Genomic DNA, 23,724 nt, shown 5'->3' with positions numbered 1-23,724 from the left:
TTTAAAAATTGCTATTAACCGCATGACAGAAAAATCAATCACGCTCAATTGCAGTTTTAATTGCACTGTTAAGCAATAAAATACCATTTAACCAAAATATTTACGTTTCTTCTACATTTTCAAATATATTGATTTCAATTACAACACAGAATACCAAGTATACAGTGTTGACTTTATTTTTTTATTACAAGTATTTGAACTGTAAACAAGTAAGTATTTCAATTCACCTCATACAAGTACTGTAGTGCAATCTCTTAATCTTAAAAGTGAAAATTAGAAATGTAGTTTTATTTTTGAGTGCAGTTACGTTAAAAAAAATGCTCTAAAGCTTTAAAACAGTGTTTCTCAAACTTTTTTGCAATTGAGCTCTGGGGCTGGGGCTCCCTCAGGGCCCAGGTTGGCATCGGGGTGCTCTGTGGCTTGGAGAAGCTAGGAACATTGCGCTGGTGGCCGCTGTGACAGTACTAGGTGTTTATATGGCATTGAGCTAGTCATCCTATTCACTGACTCAATGAATTCTCTTCCTTTGAGATTTTGGATTCCAATACATTTCTGAACAAGTTACTGGACATTTTATCAGTGCCACACACATCAAAAGTGTTATATGAATGGAGGTAGGAACCTGATTCATGAAACATTTGGCTGTAAAAATTTCACTGTAAAATTCACATGAAAGTGGAATGAACCTGACACTACGTAATGAGTGATATTCCCTCTCATTCTGCTTCTCTGTTGCCAGAGGTGAAAGTAAGCCGGTACAGTGAACTGGTAAGAGCCGGTACACAGCTGAGTGCACTAGCAGGGGGCAGCTTCCCTGGGGCCCAGGGCTCCTGGCAGCGGGTGGAGCCCCTGGCCCTTTAAATTGCTGCCAGAGCCCCGGGGCTCCCAGCCGTTGCTACTGCAGCCGGAGCACTGGGGCTGGAGTGAGCACCGACTCCATCAGGAGTGCTTGGAGTCTGATCTCACACTTAGTCCTAGGTTTAAAGGACTTGCAGATTTGACACTTACGTGCCCTTCACTGAGGCACCTACTATGCAGATTGCTCATGGGCATGGGCTGTTTGCAGCGATTGCAGGGCTTAAAGCCTGGGAACCAGGGCATGCCCCATCCCCTGGCTAAGTCCCCGATGGGACTAACAAAAACTCACTCAACTACTAACTATGTACACTAACTTTACAAGAAGTCAAGAAGTCTAAGCAACGCTAGTAAGAGCGGTGAATGTTCCATGCACTGTCACAGACAGCAAGAAGGAACTGAGGATGGGGGGAGCTGGCAGTGACCCTTATACCATGCCATACGGGTGCCACTCCAGAGGGCAGCAGATCCACTCCCCTACAAATATTGCTCTGAAAAAGCTTCCAGCACCGGTGCATGTGGCAAGCACACACAGCTAATGTGGAATGGACTTCAAAGAAGAAGTCATTCTTCCGCTCTACTCTGCGCCGATACGGCCTCAACTGGAGTTGTGTGTCCAGTTCTGGGTGCCACATTTCAGGAAAGATGTGGACAAATTGGAGAAAGTCCAGAGAAAAGCAACAAAAATGATTAAGGGTCTAGAAAACTTGAAAAAATTGGGTTTGTTTAGTCTGGAGAAAAGACTGAGGGGGGACATAACAGTTCTCAAGTACATAAAATGTTTTTACAAGGAGGAGGGTGAAAAATTGTTCTTCTTCACTTCTGATGATAGTACCAGAAGCAATGGGCTTAAATTGCAGCAAGGGAGGTTTAACATCCAACTTGCCAGGGTAGTTAAGCACTGGAACAAATTGCTTAGGGAGATTGTGGAATCTCCATCATTAATAGATTCTTTTAAAAACAAGTTAAACAAACACCTGCCAGGAATGGCCTAGCTAATACAAAGTCCTACCTTAGTGCAGGGGATTGGACAACTTGCCAAGGTCCCTTCCAGCCCTACACTTTATGATTGATTCTTCTTGAGCAAAAGGGAAAATGCCATAACAAAGGAATCCTCAGGGAGAGTCTAAGGAAGGAGACTGGTTCTTTCTTCATCTTTGGATAGTGGAAGATGTGACCCCTAATAAAGCTTTTCCAGGTCCGGTTCCTATGAGTCTCAAACTTGTGATTCCATATCATGTCCCTTCCACATTGTATGGGCATCAGATTTGCTGCAGATCCAGGATCTCCCTGTGCCACACCTCGAGCTGCTGATCCCGTTGTCTTCAATCAGATATGCACAGTCGCCTCCTCCGCTTATGGGAAATCTGCAACACAGACAGCAGGGGCTGGAGTCAGGGAGCGGCTGGGCATTTCCCATCAGTTACACACTGTGCAGGGCAGCAGAGGGAGCAGCTGCATGCACAGACATCTGCCCCATTTCAGACTCCTCCCTGGCAGAATAGGGAAAATAGAGTGTAGGAAATTAGCAGGTAGTGAAGGGCCAGGAGATGAGTGGGGCTGAAACAGAGCTGGGGTAGCAGCCTTCCCTGTGCTCACAACTGCACTGTATTGTAAACCCCTGGGGGCGACCACTGTTGAGCCCCAAAAGGGGAGAGATTCCACAGTGTGGCACCTCTCAGAAAGTTGTGCTGTGTTTGTACACTGCCGAGCACAGTGGGGCACTAGGCTACACCTGAGCACTAAAGTAATACAAATAATGACGACAACACTGCACTGGGCCTCAAATGCTGCTGGAATACTGGTTTTACTTCATGAAAACCAAATACCTGTAAGAACCCAGACACATTCCCACACCCCCAAAACAACCTTGGTTAAATATATTCCTCTTTTGGCAGCACGGCAGACACCTGTGATCTAACACTGAGAATATCACTAGAGGGAAGGACTCACCGCTGGTCGAATTCGGTGCCATTGGGCCATCTCCAGGGCTGGCCTGGCTCCCTCTGGAGGCCAATCCAACGGCCAAAGAAACCCTTAAAGCCCAGCAGGAAATGCTTAAAATAAGACAAACCAGATTATATTTAGACCCCTGGCTCTGGCACTCGCCTGCCCCTGTGGCTCTGTGTGGCCCCTGTTCAGACATTCAGGTTTGGATGGGCCACCTGTAGTTTGCCTGCTGATGACACCAGCCCAGCCCATGCCACAGGGAGGCCAAGAACAAGCTGCAGTCTAAAGAGCCAGCTGCGAGTCAAAAAAGACAGAACTCCCCTCCCCCGGCCCCACTCTAGGATTGGAAGGGGGTGGAGAAGGACCATCTGGGGAGCAGCTGGCAGCTCTACTCCTCTGACAGCAGCCTCAGCCAGGGAACCAATCGCTGGTTGAGAATCCCAGTTCGTTGGACATCCCATCAGACTGGGACCTGCTCAGCTGGGAGCCTGGGAACATGTGCAGGAGCTGGGGGTAAAGACTGCCTCTGAGCAGCCCCCATCTATCTCCATCCCCAGATCCATGTTTACATGGACAGAGCTACCCCTGCCATTCTACAGTTTAGAAGCTAGCACCTCTGCCTTCCTTGCAAGGTGTCTTCCCAGCAGCTTCGCACACAGTGCCACCCTCCGTCCCCCTCAGCCAAACCAGGTGGCAGCTGCTCTGAGGAAGGGCAGAGCTCACTCCCTGTAGAGCCCAAGTGCTTCCCCCAGCAGGCACACGGAGCCCCCACTCCATGGAGTCAGTGGCTGTGGTGAGCTGCAGAGGCAGGTTCCCCACAGGCCAGGAGTGGAGCGGACTGGGCTGGCCCAGCCCTACAGAGGGGGATCCCTCCTGCCTGGGGCTCTGGGAAAAGAGGGGGGCTGGAGTGAGTGACCCCTGACTGTGAGCCCAGCTCTAGACAGGGCTTGGATTTGGTCACCAGAAACACTCAGGTTTCCCAGCAGGAGAGGCAACAGGGCAGTTTCTCAAACTCCTGGGGCCGAGCCCAATTCCAGCCCTGCCAAGCCCAGTCTGTTGGGATAAAGCCATCTGCCACTCTCTCACCTTTTCCTGGTCACCGTCAATCCCAGTCAGGGAGGCGTTGAGTGCAGAGCACTGGCTCTGGCTGTAGGTCCAGTTCCCTTCAGTCTCAGAGAAATAATAGCATTTCCTTTGGTACCCGATCCAGCCGTCCGGGCAGCAGGGCACACCAGGTGGGACTGGAGCAGCCAGAGTTGGTTTGGATTTTTTGACTGACAGACAGGTAAGTAACACAGGGTCAGAGACTGTGTCCCCTACTCCCAGCCTGACTCTGTATCTGAGTGAATGAGGGGAGAGGATCCCTCCGATCCAGGCTGCAAGCTCCTTACACCCCTGACCGCTGTACTGAGGGAAGAAATCAACCATTTGAAACAAGAGATGGGCAACTGACCACCTCCTCTTTAGTGGCTCAGTTTCTGGGGGTCAAATTCACAGGAAGTGCAGCTGACAAGCAAGCCAGAGCACAGTGCAGTAGCACCAGATTCACCATAAAGACAGAGCAGGGAGCGGGAGTGTTACCTGATGGCTGGCACAGACAAATATTGACACCAAATAAAGATATAGTTCAATATGATTGTGTGGGACGCTGGGTCTACTAACCCAGGGATATCCTGCTACTGCAGCTGGCTGCCTCCCCTCCCCAGGCTCTTTGCTTTAGAGATGCATCTGGGGATGAAGATGGGATTAGACTCACATCAGGGAACAAACCCTGACTGCACTAATCTATGCAAGGAACAGGCTCCCAGAGAATCGGACACTGGAGACCCAGCCCAACAGAGATGTTTTTTATGGTGTCTGTACCAGTAAGAATTCCAGGGATGTTCCCTGCCCAGGGTAAAGGATGGTGGGGACTAGCATAGCTCAGAGCATCTTATCCTGTGCAGAGGATTAGGAGCCAAGTGAATGAGTTTGAGACAAGTGCTGTAATTCTCAGGGACATAAAATGGCCACAAGATGGCATCTCCTGCAGCCTCCTTTTGGAAACCCCACCCCTGCCTTCTTCCCCCAGTGCAGCAGCAGGGACAAGGTCACAGGAACTCCTTGGAAAACCTCCTGAAGTTTAACCCTTTCAGGGAAGGAGCAGCAGTGGGGCCAGCCATGACTAACACCAAGGATACATCTGAAGGGCCAGAGCCGTTGGCTAATACAGAGGTACACTATGGTGTTTAACAGGTAAGTCAGGACAAACCATTCTAGACCCGCTGGATTCACTTGTTAATACCTTCCCTGCCCTCCACAGAAACAATCCAGGGGGAGCAGAGACTGGCTGATGCAATTACCTGCTAAAAGTACTACTAGAGTAAGGATGATGACCAACATAAAAACTGTGACTGCAGCTACGATGGCAGCTGGGACTCCACGAGAAACACGTTTCCTGAACCTGTTAGACCGAGGACCTGAAAGAGACAAAGCCATGAGTGCTTCTGGGGAGCAGACTCATTAACAGTATCCATGCCTGGGCCACTGTGGAGCAAATCTCTATTACGATTCCCAGGGTGCTGCCCTTCCCCCTCTGGGTACAGACATTAATTACAGCCCCCAGTCAGAGGGCTAAACACAATGATAACTCGCCCGGACCCAAATGACCCCACACATGCCAACCACCTCATAGTTCAATGGTATCTTCTAGTCCTAGGAGCCATTTGACTGTTGAATTTCTCCCACTGCTCCTGCACAGACTCGCAGAGCTGCTACCCAGACTGGCTCTTGGCTCAGCTGACCAGAGTAAAGGGATGGGAACGTCTCTCACACTCACCTTTTTTCTGTCCCCTACTGGGGAAAGAGGACCAAAACACACACCAAAACCCAACTTTCCCCACATACTCAGGGCTCATCTACACTTACAATTCTGCAGCTGCGCCGCTCTAGCATTTCAATGATGAGACTAGCTATGCCAAAGGGAGGACTTCTTCCCTTGGAGTAGGTACTTCGCCTCCCTGAGAGGAGAATTCTCCCATCAAGCTAGCTACAGCTTGTCTACTTAGTGTGGTCTATCCTGGTGGGTTTAACTGCATCATTCAAGGCTGGATTTTTCATACTCCTGAGCAAAGTAGATATACCAACCTAATTTCCTTGTGTAGACCAGGCCACAGGCACTGAGTCTGCCAACTCCAGCTGCACCCAACCCCCTGGATTAAGTCAGGCAGCCTGAAACCACTCAGAGGGTTCGACCACAACTCCCTGCCCTTCCCTTAAGGGAAACTCATGCAAAAAAAAAAAAAAAAATCTACTGGCGTCAATTCCACCTGAAGACATCCCCAGCACCCACGGAGTCTGAGAAACAAGGGGTTCAGTTTATCTGTTTGCTGCTACAATACAATCAGGTTCACAGAATTGAACAGAAAAGCCACTGGGCGATCCTGGGGAAAACCATCCTGGGACAGACCCACTGGGTTTTCTAAGGCTCCTTCTCTAGAGCTAAGTGCAGTTACATGAGGGAAAGTAGCAAAAGTGTCAGATGTACAACAGGAACCCTTGTCTCCCCCCAGCCCCCAGGAGCCTCTGTGCTGAGAGTCTGAAGCAATCCCCAGATTAAAGACTGGCCTCTCTGGCTCTGCTTTAGGGTTTACACAGGGGGTCTGATCTCTCAGACTCCCTGCAATCCTTGACTCTCCTTGTCTGAAGAAGGAAGTTTCCTTTGAAATCTTGATTCTCCAGGACAAAGAGGGGATTTTAGTAAGTGACAATGAAACACCGAAAGAGTGTTACTTAGGGAAATGACCCCTGGCTGCCCCCATGGGAGATGAAGCTCCCAGCTCCAGCATGTGTGACATTTGGAGGTCTCATCATCCCCATCCCCCTCTTCCTGCATGTCAGCCTTAGCAAAGAGCTTTTCCCCAGAGCTCAGGGCTGCATCTCCCAGGCACAGCAGCTGCACCTGCAAAAATGCAGGAACAGACAGCGTCAACTGCCACCGCCAGACAATAGCTCATTTTCATACACACCCAAGGCCCTGCCTCCGTGCGACTGTTTCGGGTGTGTGCTTCTCACACATTTCACACAGAGAGGGCATGCAAAAGTGAACTGGACCAGAGGGAAATAGGGGCCAGGATTTCAGAGGGGTAACAACCCCCACCCCACTGCAAGACCTCTGGCCACATGCAGGTACACAAAGTACAAGCTGGGTACCTGTTCCGCTGGAGGTCATTGGCATCCTCAGTGATACTGGGTCCAGCTCCAGTTTGTCCTTCTTGGGTAGTTCCTTCCTGGCACGGTGCTCCTCCTGGCTCCTGTCCTGGCGTGTCCCCAGTTGGCTGCTGTCCCTCCCAGGCTTCAAGCTGGTTCTTGGCTGCTTCACTGTGTGGGGTCTGCTCACTGTTGATCCCCTTGTCTGGAACTACAGACACACCCTGTCACTCCCCTGGAAGAGCCAGTACTTTCTCTGCCTCCTTACAAGTTTTTCAGGGGCCATGCTCTCTAAACCCCAAAGGGAGTTTCATCTAAAAATCAAGTGGCCAGATTTTCAGAGGGAGTTGCTAGGTCCTGAGCACTTTTAAAGAACATGGCCAATAGTGTGAATGTTTATGTTAGAAAGGCAGATAAAGACATAAGATTATGCTGTGTGGTTACACATAATTCTTTATTATGAAACTAGAAGTTCACTGAGATTTTTCGTACACCAAAATAGATGCCAGGTATCAGTTTTACTTTCTCATTTAGGCCCTATTCATGCAACCACATGTGCTTAACGTAATTCAGGTGAGTAAATTTAAGTATATGCGTAACTGTTTTCAGAATCACGGGGCCTTGATTTTCAAATTTCAAACAAGTCGACTGATCTGAGTGTTAGTAACCACAAGTTAAGCTGTCAGCCCTGAAACTTCAACTTGCACAAAACCCAGCAGCACACCTCCTCAGCATCACACCTGTCCTCTATTCACTACCTGGGCAACCCAGAGAACATCACATCATGATCAAGATTGAGTCCTCTTCAAGGTGTGTAACAGCCAGGGCCCAGGACACCCAAGAGCAGAGTTGAGAGCTCTCTTCAAGCACAATGAAACTTCCTACTTGAAAGGAAAGGAAGTCTGTACAGGAGACAGAACCTTCTTGGGGTTTGGTTCAAGGCAGTGGAAGAGAGCACCAAGGGATCTAAGAACCATTACCCACACTGTCTGGCCCAAGAGCAGGGTTTTTACCCCAAAAAGGAAGATCTGTGAGAGACTCCATGAAGATCAGTAGGGACTTTGCTGTTGCTTTTACATTGAAGGTGCTCAGATACTATGGTGATGGGCAGCCACACGAAATCCTATGACAGAACCACCAATGACAGATGCTAGTTCCACCGCTTAAATAGTGCTCATACCAGAGAGAGGGTGTGGTATGATAACCTGAGTATTATCTAATCATCCATGGACCATCTAGACCTGCCTCATCAAGCCTCTCACCTGACTGTTTCTGTGATTCCTGATCCCTTCCTATCAGATAAGCTAATAAGCATTTGTTGGGATGAGTAATGAGGTGGTCTCTGAGATAATCTGAGGAGAGAAAGCAGAATGATTTTTTAGAGGGTCAATGATATAATAGAGAATCAAGATGGATTAAGATTTCTGTTTGAGCAAAAGGAGAGCCACTGGATAATACTTACCTGATTAGCAAGTGCTCAGTCTGTCTGTACACCTAAGGGATGTTCCTGCAAAGGAAGTAACAAAGTTATTAAGCAAAGTTCCTGAGGATCAATTCAAGTAGTCCACAATAGATCTGAAGATGCTTTCCAAAGCAAGGTGAGGATGCTTACATCCATTTCAGAGGCTGAAATTAAGGTAGAGGCAATAATTAGAGCCCTGCAAATATCTGCTTGATATCACCAGACCATGTTTGTGGATCACAGATGGATGTGAATACAAATTTTGTATCTGCGCAGAGCTCTAGCAATAAGCAACACCAGCTGTGTTCACATCATCAGTCAGTACCAGCCCTAGGAATAGAACCCAGGCATCCTGACTCAGTCCTCCATTTTAACCATTATACAATTTTCTCCCTGGGCTGGGTTTCAAATATGTGCTCTGAACACTAGACCCCACTCTCCCACATCTGGGAAGAGATCTCAGGAGTCCTGGAGACCATCCTTCTTTCAGATGAAAGAAAAAAAAAATCAGTATCTCCTCCCCAGCAACATACAAGCCAGCTGCTACTTTAGTAGAAGTCAAGTTGTTTCCTCTCCAGTCTCGATGGGCACTTCATCTGGGGAAGAGTGAGAAACATCGTTCCTTCCTATTTTATCTTCCCCATACACCATCCTAAGGGAAATTAAATTTCAAAGGGATTCCCTGCTCGCCCGAAAAGAAAATGCAGTGAAAAGAGGGGGATGTGTAGGGAAGTTTTTGCCACTAATAAGAAACATGACAGATGCCGGTCTCAAGATCTTCCCATCACCCTCCAAAAAAAGTCTTGTAGCAGAGGGGAGCCCACCTGTGAAATTGAGATTTGGACATATCTTCTTTTAATTTGAATGGAGAAGAAGTGCAGAATAGGGCCCTAACCAGTCAGTTGGGTCCTGTAGGCACTACTGAAAAAAATAAAATAAGTATCCAAATCCCCTAAACTTGCTTTGAAAGCCTCAACCTCAGCACTGTGTTGCCAACTCAGGATAACAAACACTTCCACAGGACAAGACATCCATTCCTCTCACAAAGTTTAGTGTACACAGAATGGTTTCTTCCCACCATAACACTGCAACTCTGTTCCAATTCGGATACCCTAGTCAAACTTTAAGCCTATGTTCGAAAATGAAGCAAGGCTTCAGAAATGGCTTCAGCTGTCCCCTCCCCCAAGGTAAGCAAACAAAGAAACATTGCAACAGTTTTCTGTAACTGTCTGCTGAAGTATCAAATGACAACACAGCTGCCCAATCACAGCAATGTCAGCACTTTCATCTAGGAGGAAATCGTCTGAGCCCTGGTCTACATTACAAAGTAGTCAGTATACAGGTGTCACTCCAGGGTGTAGAAAATGCACACCCCTAGAGGGATGCAGTTATACAGACAGATCTCCCGGTGTAGACAGCACTATGAAGCCCTCCCGAGGACACAGCTACCACCTCTTGGGGCGGTGGAATATCTACACCCATGGGAGAAGCTCTCCTGTTGGCATAGGTAGTGTCTTCACTAAGCGCTGCAGCTGTCCCGCTGCAGCTCTAAGTGCAGTCAAGCAGAGTCACCTCTAGCTTTCAAGAAATCAGAGAATGCGCAAGGTGCTGTCACTTTGACTAGAGGACCTTGAGGTCCTTGTCCAATGTTGAGTCGATGATCTCCTCCAAATAATCCACATCTTAGTGGCATGCCATAAAGCACACCACTTTCAGTTCAACCTGATGCACTAAAACAGCAGTAGTAAACTTGCTGGGAGCCACACTAACCCCAAAGTCAGTCAAGCACATTGAGAAGAAACGAAACAGAATTTTTCTTCTGCTTCTCAGTCTTTATATGCTGCACAAGATCTGCATGGTGGGCATATTTACAGAATTTGCAGCCATCCAGACCAGCATCCCCTACCACAGGCGCGATCCATTGTTTTAGGTCCTTCTCTTCCTACCATTACTTGCACTCTCTTTTCCCATACTTGACCCATTTGCTTAAAGGTGGTGTGGATTTTGAACTAGAACCCATGCTTTTACTAAACGTAGCAACAGTCAGAACCTACACAGCTTGCACAGCACTCCAGGACAATAAACCCCCCAGCATTAGTCAATTTCTGTACCTTTTTTCTATGACAAATTGCAATCTCAGACCTAGGCCAGCAGTTCTCAAACTGTAGGTCGGGACCCCAAAGTGGGTCACGATGCCATTTTAATGGGGCCATCAGGGTTGTCTTAGATTTGCTGGGGCCCAAAGCCAAAGGTTTCAGCCCTGCGTGTTGGGACTCAGGTTACAGGCCCCCTGCCTAGGGCTGAAGCCCTTGGGCTTCAGCTTTTAACCACCCTCCTGCCCTGCACAGTGCAATGGGGCTTGGGCTGGCTCAGGCTTTGATCCCCCCCTTCTGGAATTGTGTAGTAATTTTTATTGTCAGAAGGGGGTCACAATGCAATGAAGTTCGGGAACCCCTGACCTAGACTATGGCTACACTAGAGCTCACAGCGCCACAGCTGCACCAATGCAACACTGCTAGTGTGGACGCACTAAGCCGACGGGAGAGCTGTCCAGTCGACTTAATTACTCCAGTTTCCATAAGTGGCCACAGGTATGTCAGCAGAAGAAATTCTCCTGCCTACATAGCACTGTTCACACAAGACCTAGGCCGGTGTAACTTATGTCGCTAAAGAGGATGGCTTATTCACTCTCCTGAGCAACATAACTTACATTGATCTAAGCTGTGGTATATACATAGCCTCAGACTTTAAGGCCAGAAGAAAGCATCATTATGCTCTAGGCAGACCTGCACCCTGTAGGCCACTTGAACCTCACCCATCCACTCCTGTAATAGACCCCTAACCTCTGGGCCAGTAATTCACCAAGGCAGCAGAACCATTAGCCAACTTCCATACCATTCAATGCCAGCACTAAATGCGTTTGACACAGTAACCGTATCGTGTGCGAAAGGAACCATTCCTGTGAGCCCCGGCAGACCCCCCCACCGCCCCCAAACCAACTCTGCATCCCACCTCCCCCTCACAGCAGGCCCGGCCACCGACACACAGCAGAGCCAGCCCTAGGGGTAAGCAAATATACTCGCCAAACAAACAGGCCCGTTCCCAGGGAGGGACGATACAATCCGTTCAGGAGCCACGCCCGGGCACTAGGAACCGCAGCATGATGGTGTAGCCAGACAGCCAGCCCCCCCTCTCAGACCAGCAATGCTGGGAACACACGGGAGCCAAAACAACAGGGCACTTAACATAAATTCCAGCACAGCCTTTAGAAGCACAGGTGTGCTGCTACAATGTGCCTCTGGGAACATATACAACGATTAGGCTCACAGCAGACAGAGAAGCTATGACAGACATGGCTCTTAGCCCCTACTAAATAACGTGATGCACACACCCCAACATCCTAGGTGGGAAAATATTTACCCTTATAAAAGGAATGTCCAGTAGTCGAAACTTATTGTTTCTCTCCCTTGCAAGTGTAAACTACTCTTGCGAGAGCTGGTGTCACCCAGACAGACCAGCCCCAATTTGGCATAAGAAAGGAGAAAGAGAATAAAGGAGTACAGAGGTATAAGTATGGGACCTACAGCACCATGATTTTTGAGTGCTTTTCACTATCTATCTGCTGGTCAGATAAGTGACAGCCTCCCAAGGCTTCTGCAGCTAAGAGGGTCCCTAAGCCTTGTCCCTTATTCGTCTTTCCGCGGAATTGAGTGACCGATCCTGGCTTGGCACCGCTGGAATCGAGAGATGCAAGGAGGGTAAGAAGCACCCACACCTGATCTGCTATCTTTAGTGTACACATATTTTGAAATAGAGCTCTATACTTTGTTTTCTTTCTTTGGGATTGTGGCTTCAGTTTTGTAACTTGTTTGTGTGTGTAACATCTCTACATTTAAATAAGTAGGCACTAGCAATTTTGTAACCACATGATTAGAATCTAGTTTAACAAATTTTGGTAACCATTTGTGCATAAGCCTGACTTGTTTCTCTGGTTTACTGTAAAGCAGCCAACACAATTAAAGAACCTCAGCCGTTTTGGCTATAAAGCCTGGCCATTAGGTGAGAGTACTAAGAGCCTAGCGTTGAGTTGTGCCGCCTCCACGGGGCAAACTCTTGGGGCGCCTGTCAGTCAATCCTGACTGCCCGCTGCGAAGGAGCTCTGAGCTCTAGCAGTTAAAGTCACGGGTGTGGAGAGGCTCTTAGTACTGCCATTGGGGCACCTGTTAGTCAGTGTTGACTGCCCACTGCGAAGGGACAGTGCGTCCTAGTGGTTAAAGTCACGGATGGTATAAAACAGGCATAGCTGGCACCTCACCAAACATCCTTAGCCATCGGCTAACAGATGGTGAACCAACCACCTCGACCGACCGACCCGCACGGCCCCTCCAGCCGCTTCAGTGCGATCACCCCCCCACCCCCACCCCCCCCGCCGGCCAACCGCATCGATGTGTCCCATGCGGGCCACCGTCCCCGTCCACCCGGCGGCCTTACCCGACCCCGCGAACTGTTGGGAGCCCGACTCCCCCTCCCCCAACACGAATCACGTTCTTTGCAACTGACCGGGACCAGTCTGGGACCAACCCCCGCCTCACCTGAGCGAAGAGCTACGGAGAAGCTGTGGGCACGCAATCCAGGTCCGCCCCTAGAGCGAGGAGAGCTCTGTCAGGAAAACCAAACCCGGGCCAAGCCGAGCCGCACCAAGCACCGGCCACCAGCCCGTCTCCACCGGCAGTAGTGAGGGGCAGGAGAAAGATAGAAACCAATGCTTTGCTCTGAATTCAAATAGCCGGGCAGGACCAGTCCCCTTCGCCCCTCCACAAACGACCAATCAGGTGCCGCCATTTTTTTGTTGTTTTTGAAAAACGCGCTGCGGCCCCTTGAGCGTCGCGTGAGCGCGGTCGTATTGGAAAAACCGTCACATGAGTCATGCGAGGGCTTAACATACGTCACCTCAGGGCGTGGTCAAAGAGGAAGGGGGAACCAGGCAAAGCCGCGGGCGGGCCTCTCATTGGGTGGAAGACGCTAGCGGGAGCCGCTGATTGGGTGGGATAATTGCCACAAGTCGAGTGAAGCCACGCCCCCTTTCCCCTGCGTGAGGCAGCCACGGGAGGAACCCGAAAGTGAAAGAAAGAAAGAGGCAACGTTCAGCAAGCGGCCGTTGAAAGCTTTTTTTAAAGCTGGTTGGGCGACTGGGAGCCAATCACGTTCTCCGACGGCGGGAAATTAAAAAAAGACAAAAATCCCAGTCCCCTACCCCGCAAAAAGCCCCCAAACAAGCAACAGGCTACTCAAGGAAATGACTAGGCAATTACATACACAAAGATGCCAACATAGGCTTGCTGGGAGCGGCTTTGGCAGCCTTCTCCCCTGCCCACAGGTCTGGGCGAGGAACCACTGTGGGGTGAAGAGCACTGTTCCCTCTAAGCTGTGCGCGTGTGCGCTCGCACACAGATCCTAAACCCCCCGCACACGCAGAAACACCGCGCGCACAAAAATTTGCACAGAAGCAATTTTTTGCGCACACGGCCTGTCAAAAATTAAAGGGAACATTGGTGAAGAGACACTGGCCTAAGGAACCCCAGGGGAGGGATTGCGGGAGAAAGGCCCCTCCACTGGGAGATACCGTGGAATAACTATAACATGTATGACTATTATAATTTTTGGAGGGGGTGTATGTAAAATATTTTACTGAATCAAGTCTCCTTAGCAGCTCAATACTTCATACCAGCTAGAACACAGCGGTGGGAAGCAGGTGCTGAGATGTACCGTCCTGGGAGGGCAGTGGTTTCAGCAGATGTTACTGAGCATGCTGTTTAAGACTCCAGTCCCACGGAATAGTATAACTACATCTCTCAGGGGCTCACATTTTTCTGGGAAATCAAACGAACAGAAAAAAACCAGGCTCTATTAAACATTTTCTAATTTGTTTTTTGAAGCTTTGGGCATCTCTACGGTTACAGTGCCGTAGCACTTAGTGCAGGGTCGGATTAACCTTTTGTGGGCCCGGCCCCAAACATATTTTTGGGCCCCTATAGGGGCAATGGAGCATGGCGTGGGGGAGGGGAAATCGATTCCCGGAGTGAGGAGCCTGTCAGGGGCAATGGCATGGCAGGGGCTGCTCCGCTCTGCCCAGCCCAGTGCGAGGGCACTATTTACAAACTGGCAGTTGCCAGACGCACAATGGTCCGCCCCATGCTGCGCCACACATCCTCCAACACCAGAAATCCCCCCCAAAATTCCCTATGGCCAGAGCCCCCCCGGACCTGCTGTGTCCAGCGCATCCCCCAGACCCTGCCACAAATGCACAGTGCCCTGCATACCACCACCCCTGCCCAGCACCCCCCTGCCCCACAACAACTGCCCAGCACCCCACACAGAACCCCCACTCCCTAGTGCCCCAACACACAGATCTTCCCCACCCCCTCACAGCCCAGCACCCTCCCAGACCCCTAAGAGACCCCCTCCCCCACGTCCTGCCTCCCTACAGCACTCACCAGCCCTGCTGAGAGGCAACTGTCTACCAGGCTGAGTTGGCAGCATAGCCAGGGCTAGTCCCAGGGCCGGGAATCACCCCAGCCTCTTGGGTGTGGTGCGATCAGCCAGGCCAGCATCTGCCCCGGCTGGGCTCCCTCAGGACCCACTTGCTTGGAGGGGCTCAGCCAATCCCCCCACACTGCCCCCCCCACCAAAAAAAGAAACCTGACCGAGCCTGGCCAGGCTTCTGCACCAGTCCTGGGTGGCTCAGCTCCAGGGAGACAGGCAGGGCCCCACAGGTGGCGGGAAGCAGAGACTGCCCGGAGCCGGAGGTGCACTGGGGTCCGGCTAGGAGGCAGAGAAAAGCTGGAGGGTGAGGCCAGGGGGTGGAGAGGAGCCCACAGCCGACTGGCAGGCAGGCCGAGAGGAGGAAGTGGTGGGCGGGGTGGGGGGAGCCAGCGGGCTGGTGGGGTCTCAGGGTACAGTGCAAGCAGAGCAGGTCGGGGCCCCTTCTGAGCATGGGCCCAGCTCCATGGAACCACTGGCGCCATTGTAAACTCGGCACTGACTTAGTGAGGATGCTACTTACACCGATGGGAGATTTTCCTTGTCAGTTGGTAGTGTAGACCAGTGACACTCAGACTGTGGCTCTTAAGCAGCAAGTGGCTGTTTATAATGCGTCTCCTGGGGCTCTTTGCAGCACATGATATTAAAACACTGTGTGATTTAATGATTAACCAATCAGGATGCTTTTACTATGTTATTAACCAACTAAGTTATCAACTTGCACTAAAATATTACCTTATTTGCCATGAGAATAATACATTATACATACATAAACTAAATATTTCCTCATCATACTCTTTAAGTATGAATAGTACTATAGTAAATGAAACAATGGATTCACACGACTGTGGATCTTTTGGGGGTAATGTTGATCTCTAATTTGCTCCTGAACCACTCAGGTCCGAGTATCACTGGCTGTGATACAAGAGGTTTTCTGGTTTTTTTACCGCTTTAATCCTATGTAATGACTAGCAGCAGCACCCAGGACAGAAGCATATGAATGCATCTGCCTGCAAGGAAAAACCTTGGAGAGGTTTGAATTGCCGAAAAAGACAGTTACCTTTTCCATAACTGGTGTTCTTCGAGATGTGTTGCTCATGTCCATTCCACAATACGTGTGTGTGCTCGCCACGTGCACGGTGCCGGAAGTTTTTCCCTTAGCAGTTATCGTAGGGGAGCGCCCCTAGCGACCCCTGGAGTGGCCCTCTATGGCGCGGTATAAGGGGCATTGCGGCTCCCCCCACCCTCAGTTCCTTCTTGCCAGACAACTCTGACAGAGGGGAAGGAGGGCGGGATGTGGAATGGACATGAGCAACACATCTCGAAGGAAAAACGGTTACTCACCCTTTTTGTAACTGTTGTTCTTCGAAATGTGTTGCTCATATCTATTCCAGTTCGGTATGTGCGCATGCTGCATGCACGGCTGTCTGAAACTTTTCCCTAGCAGCTACCCGTCGGGCCGGCTGTGGAGCCCCCTGGAATGGTGCCGATATGGTGCTCTATATATGACCCTGCCAAACCAACCCCCCTTCAGTTCCTTCTTGCCAGCTACTCCAACAGAGGGGAAGGTGGGAGGGAATGGAATAGATATGAGCAACACATCTTGAAGAACAAGAGTTACAAAAAGGGTGAGTAACCTTTTTTTCTTCTTCGAGTGCTTGCTCATATCAGTTCCAGTTAGGTGACTTCCAACCCTTACCGCGGAGGCGGGGTCGGAGTCAAGGTATTGCAGATCCAAGAACCGCTCTGCCAAAGGCTGCATCGTCCCGAGGTTGGTGGACAATGGCGTAGTGCGACGTAAAGGTGTGCACTGAAGACCACATGAAAGCCCTGCAGATCTCCTGAACAGGTATGTAGGCCAGGAAGGCTGTCGACGAGGCTTGTGCCCTCGTGCAGTGAGCTGTAATGGCAGGCGGAGGAACCTTTGCCAAGTCATAACAAGCGCGAATACACACCATGATCCAGGATGAGATCCACTGGGAAGAGACTGGCAAACCTTTCATCCATTCTGCAAAAGTGACGAGTTCTGCCTGATTCAACCACGGATCCTCCAGGCCATTAGGTGGAGCGACTGAAGGTCCGGGTGAAGAAGGCAGCCGTGATTCTTCGAGATGCGGTCGGGAATGAGAGGTACACATACCGGGGACTAGACCGACAAGTCCAGGAGGGTGGGGTACCAGCACTGGCGAGGCCAAGCTGGAGCCACCAGTATGACATCCGCCCTGTCTCTGCGGACCTTGAGAAGTACCTTGTGGACAAGTGGAAATTGTGGAAAGGCATATAGTAGTTGACCAGACCATGGAATCAGAAACGCATCTGCAATTGAGCCTGGGCTGTGACCCCAGAAGGAGCAGAAGGTTGGACACTTCCTGTTGGACCGCATGGTAAACAGGTCGATCTGGGGAAAACCCCAACCATGGAAGATTGAGTAGATGATGTCTGGACGAATCGACCACTCGTGCATAAGGAACCATCTGCTCAGGCTGTCCGCCAGCATGTTCTGAATGCCTGGCAGGTATGAAGCTTGGAGAAGGATGGAGTGGGCTAGACAAAATTCCCACAGTAGGAGGGCTTCCTGACAGAGAAGAGACGATCAGGCTCCGCCTTGCCTGTCTATATAAAACATGGCCGTGGTATTCTCTGTGAGCACCGCTACACAGTGACCCTGCAAGCGGGGCAGAAATGCTTGGCACACAAGGCGGACCGCCCTGAGCTCCTTGATGTTGATATGCAGAACCAGTTCCTCTACTTGCCATAAGCCTTGAGTTCTCAGGCTTTCAAGATGCACTCCCCAACCCAGCGCAGACACATCCGTTGCCAGAATCAAGGTGGGTTGGGGAGGGTGGAAAGGAACCCCGGCACTCACCATGCGGGGGTCGAGCCACCATCGTAGGGAATTGAGGGTATGCTTTGGAATGGTCAGCACCATGTTCAGACTGTCGCGGCCCGGGCGATACACGGACGCAAGCCACGCTTGTAGAGGCCTCAGTCGCAATCCGACATGCTGCACCACATAGGTGCTGACGCCATATGTCCCAGCAGCCTGAGGCACTGCCTTGCTGTGGTGGTGGGAAAAGTTCAAAGGCTGCTGATTATCTGCGAGAGGGCTAGATGCCGCGCCTCTGGGAGGAAAGCTCTCGCTTGACTGGCATCGAGGACTGCCCCAATGAAATCTATTCTTTGAGTTGGGGTGAGGATGGATTTGCTGATGTTGAGAATGATGCCTAAGCGTTCAAATGTGTCAGCTGAGATCAGGGCCCCGTTGTGCCAGGTGCTGCACAGACACACAGCGAGAGACAGTCCCTGCCCCAGCTGAGATCAGGGTCCCATTGGGCTGGGCGCTACATAGACATACAGGGGATACATCCACATTGGAGCTGGAAGATATAACTTCCAGCTTGAGGAGACATACCCACTCTTGAGCACTAAAAATAGAGAGTGTAGCCATGGTGGTGGGAGGGGCTGGCTGCCCCGAGTACAGTCCCAGCCAAAACCCTAGATTGGTACTTGAGTTGTTTGGTCCTTCCTGCTCCCACAGCTACACTCTATTTTAGCATGGCAGGTCAATCACAGCGAGCGTGGGTATGTCTGCTCCAGCCAGAAATTACACCTTCCAGCTCCAGTGCAAACACACCCAGGGTGAGACAGCCCCTGCCCTGCAGAGCTCATGGTCTAACCAGGCAAACTGTCCCTATTCCACAAGTAGAGAAACTGAGGCACAGCCTTACATTGTAGGCTTTGGCAACTGATGATTTTAAGCATGTGTGTGGGGAAAGATACAGGCATTTGCATTCCAAGGCCTTTTCCCTGTGGTTTCAGATAAGGAGAAAAAAAATGTTTCCAGATACAAGAGAATTAAATTGCCTAGAGCTACTGCTGCAGTTTTTGATAAAACAGCTCCTCAGCCTTTGACCTTTAGTGACAAACCAGAATTTGTACCTTTCCTATTAGACAAAAAACATTTGGGTCCCAGGACACAGAACTGGGAGGGAGAATTTCACAGTGATTTTATCGCAGTGCAGAGATCCATTGCACAGGGTCAGGAAGGACCCGCCAAAAACACAATATAAACACAATAGTCTTGTCAGTGACACAAAATAAAGTGAGAGGTTGGAGTCTTTTGCAACCATATACAAGGGGCAGCTCTTTAGATCTAGCTAACAACTAAATGTTAGCAAGGTGGGAAAGGCCTGAGGGAAAAGAGGGGGTGGGGGCAACCCAAGTAGAGAAAGTGGACAAATCCCCCCCACACACACACACATACACTGAACGTTCCAGATTTTATTTTGCTACAGAGAACCGAGCACCGAACAGGCTTGATCCAAACTAGCGAAAGGACTCAACTGACTTCAGATCAGGTTCTGCGAAGCGCATTTTGAGAATTGTTGAGCATCCAAGATTCCAGTTCAAGCTAAAGGAAGTGAATACCACTGAAAAAAAATCTAGACCTAGGTGCATAAGTTCCTGGGCATTTGAGTATAAGATACATACGGAGCCCCAAAGCCGCAGGTTTGTGGAACCCCTCATTGGCTGCTCTCACTGGGGCAGAACTTGATTCTTTGTTTATTATTTCAGTTAGAATTTTATTTTTGTTAACAAAAAATATAAAGGTTTTTACAGAGCACAAAACAGTATCTCCGAGATGTCGTTTTCTGTATGTTCTTATTGCTCTAGGCAGGCTATGGGTACAATTTCCAGATGAACGCACGCACGCGCACACACACGCATGCACACACACACCCCAGGCCTGGTCTACACTTAATCCTTATCCCAGCAGAGCTCTGTAGGTTAGGTGTGACACCCCCACCCCCCAGCACAGAGCTCTGGGGGTCAGGGGTGTGACCCCACATCCCAGCACAAAGCTGTGTTGCCAAGCCCCTTGTCAGGGTTCCCTCCCCACTCTGAACTCTGGGGTACAGATGTGGGGACCCGCATGAAAGACCCCTAAGATTATATTCTACCATCTTAGGTTAAAAACTTCCCTAAGGCAAAAATTCCATTCCTTGTCCTTGGACGGTATTGCTGCCACCATCAAGTTATTTAAACAAAAATTCAGGAAAGGGTCACTTGGAGCCCTATCCCCCCAAAATATCCCCCCAAGTCCCTTCATCGCCTTTCCTGGGGAGGCTTGTGAATAATATACCAACCAATTGCCTTTAATGTAAGTACAAACCAGACCCTTTATCTTTAGGACACTAAAATCAATCAGGTTCCTAAAGGAGGAACTTTATTTAAAGAAAAAGTAAAAGAATCACACTTGCAAAATCAGGATGGGATTTTATGATACCCTTAGCTGTATGTTTATGACACCTCCCCATGTGCCCATAGTCAATCTGCAGAACAGGGCATGTGTGGACTGGGCCCCCACCTCCTGGTTCCCCACGCCCCACCCCCTTTGTGTATGTAGCTGTGTCTGACCCCTGCACCTCAGGGACTCACTAGCCAAGCCCAGCTCCATTCCCCGGGGTCAGGCGGTGGCCCCGCTGTCCTGGCCAGACCCTGCAGTTACCAGTGGTGACAGAATCCCCCTTCACTTCCTGTCCTAAACTGCTGTGCAGTGCGGCTATGAAATATCTACTGCGCTGCACCCCAGATATAGCTGCATTTCTACACCTGTATAAACAGCCCCCTGCCCCAACCCAGAGGTGGCTGCATATCAGTCCGAGGGGAGGGATCCCTGCATAAACAGCCCCCCTGCCCAACCCCAGAGGTGGCTGCATATGAGCACTGGGTGCAGGATCCCTGTATAAACAGCAAACACACCCTACCCCAGAGGTGGCTGCATGGCAGCGGGTGGTGTCCAGCCTCACCTTGCCTCTCCAGAGACTCTTTCCCATGCTGGACGAAGCTCTTGGGCTCATTGACCCACGTTCTCAGCAGAGCCCCCTCTTCCCCCCAGCAGCAGGAGCGAGCAGAGAGCAAAGGGGGCAGCGGCCCAGCAATCACCAGAGGGGGAGCCGCGATGCCCAGCCCCTGGGTGCCTGTTTCCCATCAAAGCACAGGCGGAAAGGAGGGGGCGGTCTCACTGCCCGGCCACCCAACAACGCGGGGGGCGGGGGACCGGCTCTGCTCCCGTGGCGGGGAAAGGCCGGGTTATGCCAGCGCGTGTGCGGTGCCCCAGCACGTTGGGCTCCGGCCAGTCCCGAGCTACGGAACGGCAATAAAAGGGGCAGGGGGAGGCTGATCCCCGCAGCGCGCGGCAGCCGGCGCCACCCTCCCCCGACACGCGCCCTGAGCGGCCGGGCCCCTGCCACCGCCGCGCGCCAGGGACCCCCCGGGAGCGTCTTACCCGGCGCCGCAGCCGCGCGGGACAAGGACAATTCAAAGCCCAGTTCTCGCGCTCGCGCTCGTTTCATAAAGCGCGCCAAATCCCTTAAAGGGGACAGAGCCTTTAGCTCAGGGTTTCTCAGGGCACATTTTTTGGTGGCTTCACCAACCCTTGCTGTTGGCCGTTCTCACACTTTTTTTTTTTTTTTACAAAATACTCAGTTTTAAGAAAAACAAATAAATATGCACATACACACCTCCAAATCATTGTCATTTACTTATGGCTAGCCCTTAAGTCTGTTGTAAAAAGTGATATTAACAAACATACAAGTATCACTTTTGACAGCGGATTTACTCAGCCTGAGCAAGCCTGGAGACAAATTAAGCCCTGGATGGGGGGTCGGGATAGGCAATAGAGGCCGGGGCGATGGAGCTGGTGGGGGCGATAGTGGTCTGAAGCCCCGTCGCCAGAGCCCAAAGCCCCATGGCCAGGGGACTGGGAAATGGAGCCTGACGATGGGCAGCCGGAGCCTGCCGCCCAGGGCCGGTGCAAGGATATTTTGTGCCCTAGGCGAAACTTCCACCTTGTGCCCCCCCCCCCCCCCCGCACATCGGTTCATTGAGGGGCAAATCCCAACGAGCCTTTATAGCTCTAACTGCACCTGTTACCTCTTGATTATTAAAAAGATATTTCTTAATGATCCGTAATGAATACAATCATACAATACAAGGGCAGAGGGGATATTTTTATTATTGGGTTATACAGTGATGAGCTGCCAAAATCTTAACAACTGGTTCTCTATAAAAAGTTCTGATTTAAGGGATGTGCCCCAGTATGTATTTTTTGTACCAACAGGGTTACCATACATCCGTATTTTCCCAGGAGGAATTTTTAAAATTTAAAAATTTCTCCTGGACAGCAATTTAAGAACCAAAAAGCCTGACCTGGGCTGCGGGGGTGGCTGGAGACAGGGGCTGGCTGCGGGCAGGGCAGGGGGTGCAGCAGGGGCTGGTGCGGGCAAGGCAGGGGGTGACTGGAGACAGAGGCTGGCTGCAGGCAGGGGGTGTGGAGGTGGCTGGAGACGGGCTGGCTGCAGGCAGAGCAGGGGGTGTGGCTGGGGCTGGCTGCGGGCAGGGCTGCGGGGGTAGCTGGAGGCAAGGCAGGGGGTGGCTGGAGAAGGGGGCTGGCTGCAGGCAGGGCTGGCTGCAGGCAGAGGGTGCGGGGGTGGCTGGAGACGGGCTGGCTGGAGGCAGGGCAGGGGGTGGCTGGAGGCAGGGCAGGGGGTGCGTGCAGCAGGGGCTGGCTGCGGGCAGGGGGTGCAGGAGTGGCTGGAGACAGGGGCTGGCTGCGGGCAGAGTGGTGGGTACCCACAGGGAGAGCAGCAGAACACAGCCCAGGCCCAGCAGAGCAGCTGGGGACTTCCCAGGCAGCAGCGGGAGCTCTTTCCCCTCAGCCCAGTGCCCTCCCTGGGCACCCCCAGCCAGGCTGTCATGAGGCCTGGTGAGCTCAGGGGCACAGAGACAAGGACCCACATGTTCTGGTGGCAGGAGCTAGAGCTGCCTCCCCCACCACCATCCCCACCCTGCTCCGTTCCATGTGTGAGCACTAGCATGTACAGCACCCTGCACCATGGTATCTCCAGGGAAGTACATGCCTGGCGTATGACTTGATCTTTCTTTGATCACCGCTGCCTCAGCTGCTAATGTTCTCCCAAACTTACGTGTATCCTAGCCCCAGGGGAAGGCTTAAAAACCACCTGTGGAGTTACTAGTGCAACATGAGGAGCAAGAAAAATGACATGCATAAAAAAATGACTGGAGGGATTTGAGTCAGACTCCTCCCCTACCCCACCCCAAAAAGGAAACAACATGAGATCTCCCTGCTGCTGAGAGCAAGCAGGAGTGACTCTTGGAGGTGGAGGGGGGCACTCACTGACATGAAGTTTGGAATGGCTTAGCAACCCCTTCCCCGTAGTGACCCTAATAACCCTGCCTCCGGTTATTCACCTACTGCACCGACCTTGCCAATAGCGGCTTACTGTGAGCTATGGGTGACCCCACTGCCGCTGCTCTCTCTGGCACTGAAAGGGTTATACTGCAGGCGGAGCATCTAGGGCAGCGGTTCTCAAACTGAGGGTCAGGATTCCAAAGTGGGGCGCAACCCCATTGTAACGGGGTCGCCAGGGCTAGCTTAGACTTGCTGCGGCCCGGGGCCAAAACTGAAGCCTGAGCCGCACTTCCCAGGGCCAAAGCTGAAGCTTGAGGGCTTCAGCCCCGGGCAGTGGGGCTCAGGTTACAGGCCCCCTGCCTGGGGCTGAAGCCGTTGGGCTTCGGCTTTGGCTCCCCCACCCTGGGCAGAGGGGCTCGGGTAGGCTCAGGTTTCAGTCCCCTCTCCTGGGGTCGTGTAGTAAGTTTTCTTGTCAGAAGGGGGTCATGGTGCAGTGAAGTTTGAGAACCCCTGA

The 23,724-nt window shown here is 51.2% G+C and overlaps 1 protein-coding gene across 1 annotated transcript; it reads right to left on the bottom strand.

Annotated features, from left to right (window-relative positions):
- Positions 1-269: 269 nt before the first annotated feature.
- Positions 270-21,132, bottom strand: LOC141998147 (C-type lectin domain family 2 member D-like). The gene is made up of 8 exons (XM_074970788.1): positions 20,806-21,132; positions 8,456-8,500; positions 8,256-8,345; positions 6,997-7,204; positions 5,148-5,264; positions 3,892-4,079; positions 2,809-2,912; positions 270-2,222 (listed from the first exon to the last, which is right to left on the bottom strand). The coding sequence occupies exons 4-8, from the start codon at positions 7,019-7,021 to the stop codon at positions 2,072-2,074; spliced, it is 585 nt and encodes a 194-aa protein (XP_074826889.1). The 5' UTR covers positions 7,022-7,204; positions 8,256-8,345; positions 8,456-8,500; positions 20,806-21,132; the 3' UTR covers positions 270-2,071.
- Positions 21,133-23,724: the final 2,592 nt, after the last annotated feature.

Source organism: Natator depressus, chromosome 14 (genome assembly GCF_965152275.1).
Source record: "Natator depressus isolate rNatDep1 chromosome 14, rNatDep2.hap1, whole genome shotgun sequence".
NCBI classification, from domain to species: domain Eukaryota; kingdom Metazoa; phylum Chordata; order Testudines; family Cheloniidae; genus Natator; species Natator depressus.
The sequence above is the reverse complement of the archived record's forward strand: the minus strand, read 5'-3'. Positions and strand labels throughout refer to the sequence as shown.